The 19172-nt window shown below is 49.8% G+C and overlaps 1 protein-coding gene across 2 annotated transcripts in view; it reads left to right on the top strand.

The window, feature by feature from the left end:
* PALM (paralemmin) overlaps nt 1–19172 on the top strand; it is a 388481-nt gene that overhangs the window by 180219 nt on the left and 189090 nt on the right. For both annotated transcript variants that reach the window (XM_069647781.1, XM_069647788.1), the window contains exon 2: nt 18259–18304. In XM_069647781.1, the coding sequence (XP_069503882.1) occupies nt 18259–18304 (46 nt within the window). The remainder of the gene's footprint in view (nt 1–18258; nt 18305–19172) is intronic.

Here is a 19172-nt window from a genome sequence, read left to right as displayed (position 1 = left end):
TTAGGTTTTATGAAGAGATCCCGCCCCTCCATGAATGAGATTGATGCTGAGTAAATAGTTTCCATTTCTAGCACTGCTCCTAGCTAAACAGACTTTCCTTGTGCAGACCTATACCATGTACACTTCTAGTTACACAGAATGATTTGGTACAATAGGCACACACACTTGTATTGCAAGACCTTCAACACCCTAATATTTGTCTTTTGCATTCAGATAGCCAAGCACCCTTCTATTGTGCACACCAAGCTCTATACGTGCCTTGTGCACTCTCCTGGTTGCAGTGGTGGAAATGGGGATCCCACAAGGGAGGAGGGGAGTTTGGAGGAGGGGCTGGAGTTCTGAGGGGGTGGGGCTAGCAGTTGAAGTACGCTCAAAGGAAATGTGCAAAATAATAGTTTTAAAATGGTGCAATTCCTTTAATGCTTCTTTCCGAACTCCACACTGTACATCAATTCCATTTTAAATCACTTCCATGGCAGTGGTGCAGCCAAAATACTGTTGCTAATGCAGTGATTTGAGTACATTAAGGGATCCATAGACACAGTCTGCAGTAGAAGGCTACCATGGTAGCTCAGCAGGTTCACAGACCGTTTCTGAGATGTTATATATTAAAATCTGGTTGTTAATCTATGACTTTTTGCAATTCCTTATACAAAAAAAGTGCTAAAAAATGTGGTTGGCCAGGGCATGGGCTGAGCTGGTCGTCGCTTATATTCAAGGAGCAGGTGGGGGTATTTTTGCCCCTGTAGTGAAAATCAAAAGTTATCCCCCATAAACCCACAGTTAATTTCCTAATAACTGTTGTCAGCACAACAGAAGGATGCATGTGTGATTAAGCAGTTTGACAAGCATATAGCATTTTAATAAATAATCTGTGATACAACACAAAGGAAGCAGCACACAAATTACAGCAGATGACATCACTGAGCCTCCAGCGTCCCTTGGTGAGGCTGGGGACTCTAGTGAAGCTGTGTCAGAGGCTCAGAGCTGAGGCAGGCCGGGTCTAAGATCCGGGGAGACCACGGACCCAGCAAGAGTGGCCCATTGACATGCGCTGCCTGGTTGTAACTCTTGTCTTGCACACGCTGGTAGCTGTGCTTGAACCGTTGCGCCAGCGGTGGTTGCTGTTCGGCCTTTCTCCACCTAGCCTGCCCTCGAATGACCTGCTGGCTCTTAAAGCTTTTCGGGTGCAGCTAGGAACATTTCGAGACGAGCGTATAGCGCTGATGGAGGTAATGGAATGGACATTTTTCTGCCCCGGGCCACAGAACGAGCTGGTGTGAGCCGGTAGCGGAACAGTGAACCGTGTCTGAAAATGTCGCCATGTGACTGGCGCCGTTTATGAGTCTGGCACCCACTTAGCACTAGAGTTAGTCCTACCAGGCTGTGCGCACCAACGCACACACGCACGGCTGCTTCTAAACATGGTGATTCAAGTTGAAACGTGGTAAGGATATCAGGGGCCATCGACCAATGAGGAGATGGAGGACGTTATCGTCATCCTTAATCTTAAAGGAAGAAAAGTCACCGGCCCTTCGAGCTAGATATCCTCTTCAGATGGGCGAGATCGCGGATCACGAAAGTAGGGTATCAGACAGATAAATGCCCCCTCTCTCCCTCCTGTCCCGAGTTTGGGGAAGCAGCCTGGGCGTCACTTTTTGGGGGGAGAAGAGGGTTTGTCCCCCCAACCTTCGTTATGGGCTCCAGTAGTACCGGGTCGTGAGTTAATCCTGCAGCCAACATAAAACACGACTGTAGGCCACGCCATTGGGTGGTTGACTAACTGCCGAGTGGGAGACCACTCGTGATCACAGGCGTCCCCATGGCTGTGATCACTCTGTACCACAATCTTGTGACCTGGCACGAGTCCTGGCACAGGGCTCTAGTGGCAGCATCCCATGCCAAGGGTCAAAACAACCAACACCAACGCGTACAGCATTATGTAAAGGCCCATGACACACACTGAAGCATTGACAGTATACACCGTTAGCTCAGGGGTGATGGTGAGAATGCGGGATACTGATGACTAGTCTCGGTACTGGGTCCACTTTAAGCATGAGGCCATGCAGGATCCCAGCATTGGGGGACCATCAATGTTCCTTTTTTAGTCCAGTGTCACTCAAGACAGAGATGTGTGCGTGCAGGCAAAGCCGCACCCCATGAGAACGGGGGCAACATCTGCTGCGTGCCGGCTGTCTCCTTGGGGGCTGTCTCCTGTTGGTGAGCTGGCAGCAGGGTGCCCGACTGGACCGGAATTTGCCATGCTCACTGAAGGGGTAGAAGAGCCTGCAGGCAGTGGACTTGGCTGCCTTCAGGCACACCTGGGCGGGAGTGTTTCACCCAGGCAGGAGTAGTAGCAGGCGGTGGCTCATGGCCAACGCCCCCTCTTTGCTCCCCCAGGCAGGAGTGGTTCTTCCAGGTAGCAGGGATCCCCCCCAGGCAGGAGTGTTGCCCCAGGAAGGAGAGTCCCCCTCCGGCAGGAGTTGGAGCCGGTGGCAGAACGTGCCGTCATCCTGGACGCAGGGCGGCAGGCCGTGGTTCAGCCCGGCAGCACAAGTACCCACTCGACGGAGGGTTGCTGCCAGGGTGGGAACAGCATTGCAGCCTGATACTGGTACTGCACTAGTGCTGTGGCTGCAGGCCCGGGGTTCCGTCAGTCAGGAGTCTTCTGCGAAGGGGGCTCGATGGTGCTTTGTTTGGCGTCCCCCATGAGGGGGCGATGGTGGCAGGCTCCTTTTCTGCAGCAGAGGCCGGATGGTGATGTCAACGAGGCGGGGATGCAACAGTGTGTTGTCCCATTGGATGGGGGGGGGGGTGGCCCATTGCTCCTTCCCCGTTTTCCCTGCTGTGCACCACGATAACTTGTCAATGAGACCGGCCGCACAAGGACTCTTTTCCAAGAGTCACGGCTAGACTAGCACACGCTGTATTTGGGACCTGAGCTGTGATCCCCTTCCTTCATTGATGGTACTCCTTCCCAGCAGGTGGGGCTCTGGAGCGGCAGCATGGGGACCGGGCCGGCTCCATGCCCGCCATGCTGGTAAGTTGGGCTAGGGGGCGGCCACCGCCCTGTTGGAGGGGCTGCAGCAGGGGCGTTGCTAGGGGGGGGCTAAGGGGGCTATAGCCCCTGATCTTTTGGTTGTAGCCCCGGATAGAATCTCAGGAGCTACAGCCAAAAGACTAGCTAGCCCCGAGTCCCAACAGTTCTGACATCAGCTTAGCCCCGGGTCTTTTCCAGACCTAGCAACTCCCCTGGGCTGCAGGCAGCGGTCTCTCCCCCAGGACCCAGGCAGGGTTATTCAATCACTGCGACAGCGTCTGGGCAACTCAAGCATCGTGTCAGGGGGGCCGCGCCATCATTGGCAGGCTCGCCCAGGCGGAAGTACATTCACCTCATGATGCAGCAGACGAGGCTGTGCTGCGTCCTCTCCCCCAGGCGGCAGTTTTGCATTTCACTACGGCATCCGCAGGAGGAGCCGTGCCACAGTCATGTGGGAATTACCAATCTACTTCCCCTCCTGCGGCACTTCCCGGCGCGCGATACTCCCCAAGAGGGGCAAAGAGAGGCTGCAATCCGTCCTGCCAAGTCCTTGCTCCCGCAGGTGGGAGCTTTCCTTCCCAATCAGTGCGGCTGCGTCTGAGGCCGCGCCCAGGGCTTTAAGTGGGTTATGAAATCTAGGGGGTTTCCATTTGGAGGCCTATCTTATGGGATGGGCGTGGCCTAAAAAGTACACAAACCATAGTAAGATACACAAACAAATATATAAATGCATGTAAGCATTTATATATTTATATGCGTACCTTACTACGGTTTGTGTACTATGCAAGCCATCTTTTATGGCTTGCAAAGTACACAAACGATACGCACATAAATATATAAATGCTTACATTTGTATATTTGTTTGCGTGTTTTACTATGTTTTGTGTACTTCAAGATGGCTTGAAAAGTACACGAACCATAGTAAAGTACGCACACAGGTATATAACATTTATATATTTGTGTGCGTACCTTATGGTTTGCATACTTTTCAAGCCATTTTTTAAAAACATTTCTATGTTTATAAAAGATGGCTTGAAAAGTGCACAATTCAAGCCATCTTTTATAAAGCTTTGACGACGGACAAAGCCCGAGGCGTCTTTGTCCGTCGACAAAGCTTTATAAAAGATGGTTTGAATTGTGTACTTTTCAAGTCATCTTTTATAAACCTCGAAATATTTAAAGGAATCCCCAGGTTCGCCTCGGGTTACAGACGCCTCAGCGACCTGGGGAAACAAAAAGAGACATTAACTTCCTCTGGGGCCTCTCGTGTGAGGGATCACCAGAGGAACTTAGAGTGACTGACAGAAGTGCCAGCCAGCTACAGCGACGCAGTGGCTGGCAGGCACTTCTGCCAGCTTGCCGCACTTAATGGCAGGCGCATCTCCCATCGCGGCTGTGGCCGCGGCTGGATAATGGTCGTACCAGGGCCCTGAGATAATCTTGCAGCCAACACAATGTCTGCAGGCCACGCCATTTGATGGTTGACTAACTGCTGAGCAGAAAACCCGCTACGCCCTTTTATCAGGCAGTTACATGTGATCACAGCCGTCCCCGTGAGTGTCGTGCTGTGATCACTTTGGATCACAATCATGGGACCTGGCACGAGCACTGGCATGCGACTCTAGGCACAACATCCCTCATTTGGCAGGGGCACCTTTAGGCGTCATGCCCCCCACCCCAACATTTTCAGCAAAGGGAGAATGGTCACTGGCAGAATCCAAGCTCCAACAGCAGGAAAAGATTTTTTCAGACTGGGACGATAGCTTATGGGCAAGGCGCTCCTCTTGCAAGCAAGACTACACCGAGCTGAACAGGTTCGATGCACAGCCCTGATCCACTGCTTAGAGGCTGGAGCATGAAGCACGGTGTAGAAAACATCAAACCAAATAATTATTATACTAGCGTTGTAATCTAACATTGTCACCCGAGTACGCTGGAACGTTTTAGATAACAGTCACATGCATCAACTGATCGTGCCACAGAAACTGCTCGAGAAATGGGTTCTTATTGGTCATAATAGGTGGTAGTATTGCCCAACTTAATGTTAGTCAATGTATCGAACGTAGGAGAATGAATTAAAACCTGTGGATGCAGGTTAGACACAGATGTCAGAGGCAAGCGCTTAACTTGCAGAGCTTTCTTACCTGCTGACACAGCAAAAAAGATGCTCAGGAGAATCTGGGAGAGGAAAATGACACTGCCATATCCAAAACAAAGTGACAATTCCTTACCAACAATCATACTTAAGTAATCCTTTATTACGCGCTTAACACCAGAGACCAGTCTCTAAGATCAGGACCGGGATTCAAACCTGTGGTGGTCTGCATTTCCCCACCCCCCTTTCATACCCGCCCAAGCCTTCTTCCTACTCACCATTTGGAAACGTTGGGGTCTCTTCCCCTGGAGACTGTAGGACTGAGTTAAATCTTACAAACAGAGTTTTGAAGGACCCTCCTCAAAATGGTTTGGAAATGTAGCAGTTGCTAACTCCTTCATCTGATTGGGCCATGTCCTAGATGAGGTCTTCACACCTAGCACCTGCCACCTGTCCTGTGCCACCCTTTATCACCCTGGCTCTGCCCTCCTAACTCCTGCCACTGCCCCTCACAAGCTTTGCACTGAAATGGCCTAAATATGCCAGAAATATGAACTCACACCTTCCCTTTGTCAACCCTGGCATTGGACTTCACTAATCTGCTCATGTCTCGCAGCACAGTCACAGCCCTTGCATCGCCCCCCATGCCACATTACCTTACCATGGCAGGCATCCACCAGCAGGCGGCTCTCCCTCATCCCTCTCTGCCTGAAATATGTTCATAGAAGGCCTGGCACCTTTTTTAAGGAGTTAAGAATGCCCTTCACTAGTCTGGCACCAAACTGGTACTGTCACTGGCCTGTCACTCATCACTTACCTGCCTGTCACCACTAGCCTGCACCAGCCAAGCACCAACTTACATGGGTCTGGCATTGACTTTGCACCCACCTTTCATTCACCTGGCACTGACCAGTAAAACCAGCATTCACTCTTCTTGCACCCAAATGGCATTGAAAGTTTTACTAGCCTGGCGCTGCCCTTCACCTGTCTGGCTTAAACCCTTCACCACGATGGCAATGGCCTATAACCCACCTTTCACTAGGGTTACACCCATCATTCCTAGACTTAGCACTGATGAGGCACACATACTTCAGTAGAATGTCACCTTTCTGACATGTATGCTTCACTAGACTGGCACTGGACTAGCACTGACTTTGCACCAGGCTGACACACAGTATTCATTGGTCTAGCACTGGAATGACACACATCCTTCACTAGCATGATACTGCCATGATATGTATGCTTAACTAGCCAGTCATCCATGCTTCACTGATCTAACCATGGACTGGAACCAATTCTTCACCAGGCTAACACCCAACATTCATTGCTCTGGCACTGACGTTACACATACCCTTCATCAGCATGGCATGTATGCTTCACTATCCTGGCAACTATCCTTCCTTAAACTGGCACTGACTTGGCACCCATCCTTCACCAGGCTGACACTAATCTCTCATTGGCCTGGCACCGACGTAACATGTATGCTTCAGTTGCCTGTGACAGGCCTGATATCAATGATTTACCATGGTTTTCACCAGGGGCGTTGCCGGGGGGGAATAAGGGGGATATAGCCCCTGGTCTTTTGGTTGTAGCCCTGGATAGAATCTCAGGAGCTACATCCAAAAGACTAGCTAGCCCCCAGTCCCAACAGTTCCGACATCAGCTTAGCCCCGGGTCTTTTCCAGACCTAGGAACTCCCCTGGTTTTCACCCACACTGGTGGGGGGCGGCCATGGTCAGTTACAGAGCCTCAATGAGGGATGTGGGCTTTTAGCGGCCATGGCTGCCCCCCACAGCAGGCATGAAAGCTATTCATACCCCAGGGTTTATGTTTTTTTTTCTCCCTCTAGAGATTGGGGGCGCAAGCAACAGTAATCTCCGGAGGAAGAAAAAAAAATAAGAAAGAAACCAAAATGGCTGCCGCGATAGGGAAAGGGGACTAAGACCCTTTTCCATTTCTATGGTGGCCGGAGAGGGAGGTGTACCTGACTGGAGCATAAAGCACTTGTCCTACAGATAAGTAGGGAGGGAGGGAAGGGGTGTGGAAGAGGATCGGTTTGGGGAGTGGGGTGGAGAGGCAACAGGGAGAGGCTCGCTGTTGCCTACTCACATTACAAAAAAAAAAGGATCGCAGCACTCGGGGAAGAGCCTCAGGTGGCTGGAACAGAGGGTGGGGAATGTGTATTCTCTCCCGCCGTTCCAGCCACCTGATTTGCTCAGCACCCTTTCCCAGCTGCGAATGTTCTTGTACCTTATGAGAGCAGCACCTAAATCAGATCCTATGTCAGGAATCTGTAAAAGGTCTCCTTATTTGATATCCATACCCGTGGAGCTGCATAGAATATAAGAAGGAGGCATCTTTAGGGCAATGCAAGGGTAGGAGATAATGAGCACTCTGGAGGCGGAAGTGATATGGCGGGCAATGGCGTCTCACAACAGTTTGAAAAGGTGCCGCACCAAGGTCCTTGGTCACTGAATGTGCGCGCTTGTTCTATAGTCTTGTTGGATGCAAATTGGGGCTTGGGCTGGGTGAGGGACACGAGAACATGCAATCTACAAAACATTTGGAAGATATTACGCCAGGATAAAGATGAGGAGATATTTTCTTAAGTTTACTTGTTTATGTTTTATCAATAAAGCAACTCATACTACAAGATCCCTAGAGAGTAGGACTGGATTATGCCTCGATGAGTCCATATTGCCCAGGGCTCAAGTCAAGGGGACGGAGTACCCCCACTTTTTTCAGAGTGCACCTTCATATGCTAATGTCTGCTGACACCACATTCAATTGGTATGTTAATGAGTCGCCCCACTTGTTTTTTAAGACTTGACCCCCTGATATTGCCCCGTTGGGAAGTAACTTCACAGATCTACTACCTCCAATTATTCCCTGATTATAGGTGTGAACATGACACATTCAAAGTCAAAAGTACCTGCTCTGCCCTGTGGCAATCTCAGCAGAGCAAGACCCCTGCTATCCTTGTGAAGACCCCAGATTAGAAGGAACTGTGCTATTATAAGAGGTCCCCCCTGAATAGTACATGTTCCTTCCTCTTTCAGTTTTGGCTATAAGGTGGCGCATAAGTTGAAACTAATGCACTGGAGTACAGCCAGGGAGAGACACACTGCTTCTAGATGTTGTTTGGTTATTTGTCCATCATTGCCTGCCCATGGCCATGCTAATCCCTGTGGCTATTTCCACCGACTTCCTGTCCCTCCCTGCCCAAAACACACCCTCCTTGGATGTCTTTGAGCTACCTTCAAATCAAACTTTGCACTGAAAGTCTTCTGAGAGATGATGGTTTAATGAGTGATGTAAATGGGCTACGGATGTATTAAAAATGTCTAAACCAGGCCTGCCTTCAGCCAATTGATTTACAAGCACTATGCATGTCCTTCACTGAGTCCGGTTAAATCAATTATTGGCAAAGCCAACAGTTTTGGTTTGTATATAGGTATTAGTTAGGCACTGCTACCATATGCCCACTTACGTGCACCATTTTCCAGCTGCAACCATTAATGGCCAATAAGTACCATTATGGCAACGCCTGCTAAAAACCTTCTCCATCTTTACTGAAAAGCCAAAAACTGTTGGCATTGCCAATGCTTGTTAAGGCAATGCCAGTGGTGGAAATGGAAACAATGTGGTGGGGGATCCCACAACACAAGGGCTGGGGTGGGGGAGGAGTTTGGGGGTGGGGTGGCCGAGGGGGCGTGGTTTCGAGGTGACGGGGCTCGTAGTTGACATCCAGCAATGCTGGAATATTTAAAAAAGAAAAAAAGAAAAAAAAAGCACCCGCGACGGCAGCATTGCCTTTTACCGCCGGCTTTGGCACTGGTGTGTAATGCACAATGCTCGCTACACGTACAACTGAAAGGAATCAGTTGTACATGTAGCGAGCATAGTAAAGCTGCGGTAAAAGGCAAGGCTGCGTCGCGGGTGCTTTTTGTTTTCTTCTTTTCTTTTTTACGTATTCCAGCAGGGTTCATGTGCTTGGGCGGCTGACTCTGCCCGGATCCCGAGATCCAGCTCCTTATCTGGTGCCGGATCTCGGATCCGCCGAAAACCGGCCCAATGACCAGCACAGGTCAATGCAGGAATTACCTTGCCTATCCTTCTAAAGGCGTAAATGAACGTTGCTGTCCCCCAATATTACCGCCAGACTGCAATTCAATATGCGCGTGCCTCAAGAGGTGGATCTGTAACCTGCAGCTCTCCAGATGTCTTGGACTACGACTCACAAACCTGTCATCGGTGACTACGCCGGCTAGAGCTGATGGGAGTTGTAGTTCAACATCTCTAAAAACGCAAAGGTTTCAGACTCCTGGCCTATGAGGACCCTGGGAAAGAGTTGCTACGTGTCAGTCAGAGACTAAAATGCCAAGGACTCTTCCAAAGATGTCCTATTAAAGGCACTCAATGGGCTTGAAATGTCCAGGTAGAGGGCAGTCCGTCTCTGGCAGCACCCCTCTCACTGTCCCACCTTATGCATTTCCGCGTCTAGCTCTGACGAGAAGGGGCGAGAGTGCAGGGGAAGCATTGCACTATTAAGCGCGTTATAAATAACCTATCATATCACATCTCTTATCTTGGTCGGTGCAGCTGCAGGGGTCCAGCATATGCCCCCGGTATCTGTACACAGCACACTCCTAAAGGCGCCACTAGCGCCTGCACTAAAGCAACTCTTACTGCCACCCGCACCTTCGCCGAGACTGTCAAGAACTGATAAGCAGAGCTCCGCCTACTAGGAATCTAGCCACGCCCACTCGCGCGCCCTACCCACAGTGGTGTTCAGATGGATGGGGCGCAGCAACTCTAGACCCATTCCACGTCGGCCTGTCACTCGACAACCCATTTTCCCAGTACTCACACAGCACTTCCACCCTGACCTGCAGCCACCCCAGCGACCCCATTCTACGACCCACCCAGCACTTCCACCCTGACCTGCAGCCACCCCAGCGACCCCATTCTGCGACCCACCCAGCACTTCCACCCTGACCTGCAGCCACCCCAGCGACCCCATTCTGCGACCCACCCACCGCTCCATCAGTGCCCCTCAGTACTAATCTGCAGCACCCCTGGTTATTCCGCTGTGGCGATACACGCATCGCTCCCCCAATGCCCTTCAAGTCTATCCAGGGCACCTTTGGTTGATTCCGTTTTAGAGCCCATGTGTACGTGTCTAGGCGCTACACTCTCCGCAGCACCCCCTGTTACTGGATTATATGGGCCCCACACAGCTCTGCAGGCAGACGAGGCAGCAACAGTGCACTCTTCCACCACATTTAACAGTTACAGCCCAAAAAGCATCCAAGCAGTTTCACTCATGAAAAGGTACTTGAAGGAAAGCAGTTGTGCAAGCAAACACAGATAGGGCCAGATTACAGAAATTGTGCACTGGTGCAAGTGCAAAGTGTGCACGGTATTAGCACTAGGGTAACGTTTGCCCTATTTCTGCAAACACTTGTAAATATTAGAAAAACATTGCACCATGATATGATATGATAGTTTATTTATATAGCGCCTGGCATGGTATAAGCACCAAGGCAAAAATTGCCCAAGTGCAAAAAGATACATTTTCGATGCATTTTTGCACTGGGGCAAAGTTTGCCCTAGTGCTAATACCATTCCGTATTTGCACTGGTGCAAAAATACAGTGAAAATGTATCTGTTTTGCACTAGTGCAATGTTTGCCCTAATATTTATGACATTCCAAAATGCACTTGTCACGGTGCAATGGTTTTTGAATATTTGCTTGTTTTTAGAAATAGGGCAAATTTTGCCCTAGTGCTAATACCGTGCAAACTTTGCACTTGCACCAGTGCAAAGCTTCTGTAATCTGGCCCATAGACACTCTCTCTTTCTCTAGTGACGGGTACACACAGAGCATTCACTCTCTGCACAGACCCCTTGCGTGCAATAATTGTCCCATCCACTTCTAGTCGTGTACACTCGTCTTGTACACACTTCTAGTTAAGCAGTCTGGGCCTAACCAGAACTATGTACAAGACATGGGGCGACTCATCCATAATAGTCAACGGGGCGTCGACCCATCTATTTTGGACGAGTCGCCACCAAGACAGCTCAGTAAAAGCACTGAGCGCTCCCTCAGCTGCAACAAGCAGCTGAGGGTACACTCCTGGGCTGACTTGAACTGTCAAAGGGAAATGCAGTTTTGCTTTGGCAGTTCGTACCCCAGTATCCATGCCCATTTGCCAATGCAAGCCTAAGAGTGTTTTGCTTCCCCTGCCTTGCATGGCCCATTGGGGATACCGGCTGAGGTACTGCAGCTCTCAATGTGCAGGGGTGTGCTCCTGAGCCTGCCCATACATACAGAGCTGTTAAAGCAGCCTCCAGGACGCTCCAACTCCTTCTCACATGTGCATTAACCAGGAAGCGTTTCCAGCCTCCTGGTTCCTGTTCATGTGGCGTGGGAGCAGGACAGTGTCACGGGCCCTGCAGGGAAGAAAAAAGAATGCATGCGCAGAGGTGCAAATTAAAGAGGGTATGTTGTGTGTGTGTGCGTGTGTGCGCGTCTGGATGAGCGAATTAATGTGTATGGAGGCGTGCGTGAATGTATAGGGTAAGTGTGCCTTTCATTTTGGGATGAATCAGATCAGAGACCTGCTTAACAGGCCTTTGATTTAATGTATCAGAACAGAGACCCCCGCATCCCACCAGCACAATGAGCTGCACTCTCCGTGCTGGTAAGCAGACCTATCATTTGTGGATGAATCAAAGGCCTGCTCACTGTCCTGGGGAACAGGCCTCTGATTTGTGCGCACCCCCAAATCTGAGCAGATTTGGGGGTGCCAGGGCATTGGTTGCATTTTTTTTTTTACTGTGCATCAATGTTAAAGCAAACATTATGTCATGTTTGCTTTTACAATGAGGCACGGTAACATAAATGCTGTGCCAGCCCCAGAACATTTAACCAGACTGGCTGTCGGAATGCAGTCAGTCTAGCCACACAACAACACTTATCATGTTTGCATCATATTACGTTATCTGAGTGTAGCATGGCATTTTTACCGACTAGTTATGATAAAGTAAGCATGATAAGTGGTATTACGTGGCTAGACTGGCATTTTAGTGGAGCCATTCTAGCCTTTTATTACTGTGGCATTGCATTTTACTGGGCATTTATGATAAAGCAAATGGTTAATGGCAAAACCAACAGGATCATGCTCTTATGTGCAGGTGCTGCCATTTATTAGCAGCACCAGCATGCTCTCTTATGGGATCATTGCGGGTATTATGCACAAACCAACAGGATCATGCTCTTATGTGCAAGTGCTGCCATTTAGTAGCAGCACCAGCATGTTCTCTCATGGGATCATTGCGGGTATTATGCACAAACCAACAGGATCATGCTCTTATGTGCAGGTGCTGCCATTTAGTAACAGCACCAGCATGTTCTCTTATGGGATCATTGCGGGTATTATGCACAAACCAAACAGGATTATGTTTGTATGTGGGAATACTGGCCTGCATGGGTGCAGCCAGCTTGGACATGGATTTTAAACTGGCATATATTGTGGGAAAAGGCACTGTTGGTTACTTGCATCTATTGGATTTGTACATGTGTTACCCAACAAAACCACTAGCTACATTTTCACAGAAAGTGTGGTATATATAATGCACAATTTTCACACATTATTCTAAAACAATTCCCGGGGACTGGGGAGCCTTCGAATAACCCCCGAAACACCCTTAGTTGGGTTTGGCTCCCTTGCTACACCCAGTCGCTGTCGCATACTTGTGGCAAATATTTAACCGCAAGCTGCCACTGGAAATTGTGCAGCAGCACCTCCAGGGCAGCGACGCAAGAGCCGTGAAAGCTTCCCACATATGAAGCACGGGCAGTGGAGGCGGCAGCATAAACGACCACTCACCCCTCCCACCCAGAACAGGTGCAGCGGTCCAATAATGTGGAATTCAGCAGTGCAAGCTTCCTTCTATACACAGCATAATCACAACAGTCAGAGAGCAATCCATCGCGGGCTCCCCGTTATCAAAGCAGGGGTGAGGGCGCACCGCCCACCCATGTCAATATGCCGCCAATCCTAATGGGAACTTGGATAGGTGGGGACACCCAACCGGATGGGCAGAGTCCTCTGACCAAAACATTACCAGCCGCAGGGCAGCAAAACCCGCGGAAACCAGCTAGATACACAAACTGCTGGCGTTACACAGAGAAGGGCCCCCACTCCTCAGCATGCTTGCCAATTATGCGTACAAACTACAGTACCAAACACACAGGATAACCATAGAGGTTGGGCACAGAAACACAAACGCAAAGAGGTAAGAAATCGACAAAATATTAAAAAAAACTAAAAATAAAAACGTAACTTGACAGCATTATCTCAACTTTCTGCATACACCTCTCGTACAGAAACTCACACAATCACCTCTCTGCACGGCAATCTGCATGCACTTCACCACATTGCAACAGACTAACAGCACATAGCCCAGGGCAACAGCACATGGGAATTTGGCACTGACCTGAAAACCGCACTTGGACTTAAGTTCAGCGAACGGTGCAAACTGAGCGGCAGCGGTCAACAGGACATCACAACTCTCACTTTCCTATTCTGACTACACCCTACTAACCCCCCCATTCCCCACCTCTTCACACTCTCCTTTTCAGATCTGCCAGAGCGCCTGGGGACCACTGCAGAGGTGACGGTGCGCGGTACAAATACCTTTAACATAAACATTATTATTGTGCCAATACGCTTTGTGGCATATCAGCTCCACCGCTCTCATCGCCCCGCCATTACTCCCAGACTCCCTCCCCTCAGCGCTACCTCAGTTCTGAAATCTCTCTTGTTGCCCAGTGCCCCCTCACCTCTAGCTAAAATTCTTTCACTGTCCTGTGTTCCTTTTGCTCCCTCCACCACCTGCACCTCACTTCTGCCCTGCCCCGATGGCACAACTATCTCTTGTCGTCTTTTTCTCACCTTCACCGCTGCCCAACTCTCACTCCCTGTGCCTTTTCCTCTTTTTAGCTCTTCTTCGGCTTGTTGGTCCAGCACCTTCTTCCCTTCTCCACCTCCCATGTTCTCTTCTTCCTGCCTTCTGTTCCTTATTCTCTTCTCCCTCTACTTCTGCTCCCCTCTTCCACTCCTCCTCTCCTTTTGTGTTCCCCATTCCCCCTTCTTCTTCACTTCCTGCCTTCCTTGGTCCATTCCCCCTTTCTCCCCTTCTCCCAGTCTTCCATTCACCCCTTTGTCCCTCCTCCCTCCTTTTGCCTTCATCCCATTTCTCCTCCCTTCTTCTCTTTCTCAATTCTTTCTCCCCGACGGCCTTCATCCCTTCCTTACTCTGCTCTTTTTTCGTTGCTGTTGCAGCTGTTTCTTTTTCTGCCATCTACTCTTCTGGCACCTTTGTTTCAGCGCAACCTATTCCCCTCTTTTTACTGCTCTCTTCCACTAGTGGTTTTCCATTTCTTGTTCTTTATTTCATTGCCTTATTTTCCTTCCACTTTTCTTTTTCTTTCTGTTATTCACTTTTAATTTTTTTTCACAGTGTTCTCCTTTTTCACTCACTTTAATTCTTCTGTACCCCACTTCCTTTTCTAATTGTATCGCAGTTGGTGTTGCTCTTTCCATCATGTCTTCCCCGTGCTCTGTCTCAGTGATTCTCTTCATTTTCTTTGTAGATGTTATTTTTTCTCTTTTTGTCACCTCCCCGTCTGTCTCTCATGCTCTTCCTCAGGACCCAACACTTCGTCACGGCAGGCCAGTATCCTTCCCTGGTTATTTTTGTCACATTGTCTAGAAGACTCAAGAAATGTCTACAAAGTTGAGGATGTTAAGGGTCACGGAGCAGCGCCAAACAATGGGATGGGTTAAGCCGTCTCAAGGCTCTGATCATCTGTGCACGCAGCTGAAAAGGGATGTAGTGTTGGGGCTTTGGTACAGGTCGGGTTCTGCTAGTGTGCTGCCGCAGTACAAACAAGCCCCGACAAAACCAATAGGCCTGGTCTGTAATATGCATTGTGCAGCCTCAAATACCCCAAGAAACGGTATGCCACCGTGAAAGGGCAGTAATAAAGTTTGCACAATTTCATTAACATTAAACAGGCACGGACTTCAAAAAAGTAGACACAAAAAAACACTGTTTATCAAGCCTGGACATCTGGGACTCCTTCCATTAAATTGTCAGCAGAGATAATCAAATGCAGCTTAGCCAAACGTAGGAAGTTTCACTTTAAAATCTAAAATCACAAAGCTTGAAACGGCTAAAAAGAGGGCCTAATGTATTTGCCACCTGCCACTCTCCATGCCAATAGGTTTGCTTTCCTAGGTGGCACTGTACACCTTGAACCAACGCCTAAAAAGAAACACGAACTGGCACGATCTACCCTTGAACTGAGGACAGATTCAAGACCTCTTGCATCAGCTCCACTTCTGTTTCGACTTTTTGTGAGCTTTGGTGAGTGGAGTTTTGCTTGGGGGAGAGGAGGTTGTAACTAGGCTTACTGGGCGCTGCAGAAAAGCACCCTCAGCACGTGCTGCACCAGGATTGGGAGCGAGTGCCATAGCGCGAGTCAGGCCGAGGCAGCACTCGGCCCGCTCCTCCACGGCAGCCTCCCACCTCTGTTATTCCCTCCCCGCCTCCCTCTCACTAATGGGACCTGCTCCTCCCGCTCTATCGTTCCTTGGCCTTCTCCACTAGTTCTTGGCAAACCCAGCTTTTAAGCCTTTCTGTCTTTCCAGCTCACTTCTTCGGCCCTGTGGGCGCATCAGTCCTGGGAGGGAGGCTGTTGTCTTCCGCTAAGAGCTCAAGACACTGGTCCTGTGTCTGTCCTCTCGCTCCTAGCCGGTCTCCTGGGAGAGCCATGAAGCTTGAGAGGTGGCCAATACCTGGCAGGGAAACTGAAAGACATTTGCTTGGCTGGGTCAGCATTGGAACTCACTTCTGTAACACCCCCCAGAACCCATATAGAGACCATTCCAGAACCATTGTGGTTTCATGATAAAATCTTGATGTTTACTACAAGCTAAACAAGCACTAGCAATGCCAACAGGTTTGGCTTTTGTCTAGGCATGGGAAAGGCATTTTCCAGATATTGTCGTAGTGGTATTAACTGGCCATTGGTGGCAGTAGCTGAAAAACGGTGCGAGTTCCTGCACATATAATAGAAGTGCCTGTCAAATGCCTAATATTTATCCATAAACCAAAACTGTTGGCTTTGTCAATGCTTGTTTATAACATGACTTCAGTGATGGACACATATAGCAAATCAAATGGCTGAAAGCAGACATGGTTAAGACATTTTTATTACACCAGTAGCTCGTTTACAGCTCCAATTAAGTCATTAACTCTCTGAAGTCTGCTTGGAAAAAACAATGGCAGCCACTTCGAGCACAGCACAAGGCTTGGTAAAGCTAGCTCATAGAGATCCCATGAGGATGTGTTTTGGGTGGGGGCTGGGCAAGAAGTGGGTGGGACTGACCATAGGAATGAGCATGGCCATGGGCAGTCAATGGGTGGGTGAATAACCAAAGAACACCTATACGTTTCTGTCCCGTTTCGGTTCATAGGCCCCCACCTAAATTTCAAAACAAAATAATACGCAAGCAATTTGGGACTCGGTAATCAGAGTATTCAAGCTCAAAGCTACAAGCCACACACAAGAATCACTCACTTTGACCTACAAATCCCATCAGGCCTAGCCTGTATAGTCAATGGTGAGGGATCATGGGAGTCATAGTCCAAAACATCTGGAGAGCCACGGGTTGCCGCCTACTTCTACGAGAACGCTAATGTTGACCGGAATGTTTGGAGGGTATGCTTGGAGTGTAGAGTGACTGCAGAAGATGCGGGGTTTAGAATGATTTCCAACATTCAGAAGGAGGTCACATGGGTGATTTCCAAGTGTGTAAGTCGGTGACGGTCATCAGTGGTGACAGGTACGGCAGTGGTTATGTTATTTGGTGCTTGAAAAGTGCTAAAGTGCGGATGTCCATGAGAAAATCGAATGTAAAAAGTCGGCCGGGGAAAAAAACGAAGTTAATTTACATGAAAAACTTGGGGGTTTTCTAACGCTGACTTTTTATTTTCTTTTTTTTCACGGACAGCCCCTTTTGGCTGCACACTTCGCTGTGCGCCGCCGACTCCTGTATCCCTGCGACACCAGTTCCCTTAATTTACGTGGTCGCGAACCAGTGGCACAGGGTCCTTTTTTCATTTATTTTCTACTTCATCGTAATGGGAGCGGGGGACACCACTGCAACCCTGGTGCCATTATAGCGAACAGGGGTGCAGGGGTCACCACTGCCACCACCCGCTCCACTTGTTTACTATAATGGCACCGTATGGCATATGTGTTGAACATTTTCAGATGTTCGAAATTTTCGTACAGTCAAAATTCGAACAAATAGGCCATACTTTTTCTTATTGAAACATTTCTACGGGTCCCCTAAACTGCCACAGACACTGCCTTATAGTGCCGAGCGACCATTTAGAAGTGTGGTGATAGGTCCATCAGTGGCGCCAGCTGTGCCAGTGGTGAAAGAGGCATACATAGTGGGCATGTCTATTGAACCCTGTGTGTATCCTGACAGGAGTCGCTTGCGACAGGCGTTTCACTGGTGATGGGTGTGTCTATGTTGTCGTCTCTTCCGGTTGGTATGGCTATTAGCTGTGGAGATGAGTGTACCAGTTGTGAATGTGATACGGGTGTGTGCCAACAGGTGCCAGCGGTCACAGGTGTGGTGACAGGCGTGACAGAGGCGAAGATCGTACTGGTGATGTACATTGAATCTCTTGTGTATCGTTGGCGACAGTTGCACGAGTGGTGATTGGTGTTTCCATGGTGACAGTGACCTTGCATAGAATGCAGTTGTCTGTGGTTCTTTTCTTCTGCATAGAATGCTTTAGTGTCACTTGTTATTTAATTAATCTACGGTTTCTTTTAATCCCGAGCATTTTTGTCACCTAATCTAATGATTATCCTGTCTCTCTCCTCCTACCCCATCTCTCTTCCTATCCAACCTCTCTCTCTCCCCTTTACCCATCACCTCCCGGCCCGTCACCGTGTCTCGCCCTTGTTCTCTCTGTGTCTGCCCTCCGCCTCTCCCCCACCCCTCTTGCCCTCTCTCTCTCTCTCTAGGAGCCCAGAGGCCGTCAATCAGCAGGAGCGGTTGCAGGCCATCGCGGTAAGTGCTTCGCCCTCGTTAGTCTCACCATAGGCTACACCCCGCGAGCCCTGCTCTCCCACCCAACCCTGGGCCGGCGGCCCGGCACCAGCGCAGCTGTTATGTCTGCGTGCAAAGCCTGCAGACCGGGTTGCCTTGGCACGGGGATGGTGTCGGTAACAACAAGTGCAGGCAGAGGCTGCGGCCTGGGTGCCAACAAGGCCTGGCTCACCTGAGGACAGGCTCGCGCAGCAGGTCTGGCCTGCATGTGGGCTGTGCAGAGCCTATAGGATGGCCCCTGTCAGAGGACCTGTAGGTATGCTGGGAGCATTGAGCAGGTCCTTGGGCAGGCCCAACTGAACTGTTGTCTGTAGCCTGTAGGGCGGTCCATCTCAGTGTCACTAAGGCATGGTGATATGGATCCCACACAGAGCTTGTAGTCTGCACCCCGTGAAGATAGGCCTGAGTAGCTCACTATGTAGATACGGACCCCGCGTGTAGCCTGTAGGCCGGTCGCTGGGAGCAGGGCAGTTTCTAGACAATAACCCACCTAAGAGCTAAATCCTTGAGGGGCTGGGCTCCCCATTCCCGCACACCCTGCGCTGCAGCTCTATCACACACCCTGCGCTGCACTCTACCGCACACCCTGCGCTGCAGCTCTACCGCACACCCTGCGCTGCAGCTCCGTCCCCAGATTATACTAGAATACTAAAGGGGCTCCCCACTACCGCACACCCTGCACTGCAGCTCCGTCCCCACATTATGCTAGAATACTAGAGGGGCTCCCCACTACCGCACGCCCTGCGCTGCAGCTCCACCGCACACCCTGCGCTGCAGCTCCGTCTCCACATTATACTAGAATACTAGAGGGGCTCCCCACTACCTCACA

This window comes from Ambystoma mexicanum, chromosome 1p (genome assembly GCF_040938575.1).
Source record: "Ambystoma mexicanum isolate Mex_15411 chromosome 1p, UKY_AmexF1_1, whole genome shotgun sequence".
Classification (NCBI taxonomy): Eukaryota; Metazoa; Chordata; class Amphibia; order Caudata; family Ambystomatidae; genus Ambystoma; species Ambystoma mexicanum.
This window is presented reverse-complemented; position numbering and strand designations above follow the sequence as displayed.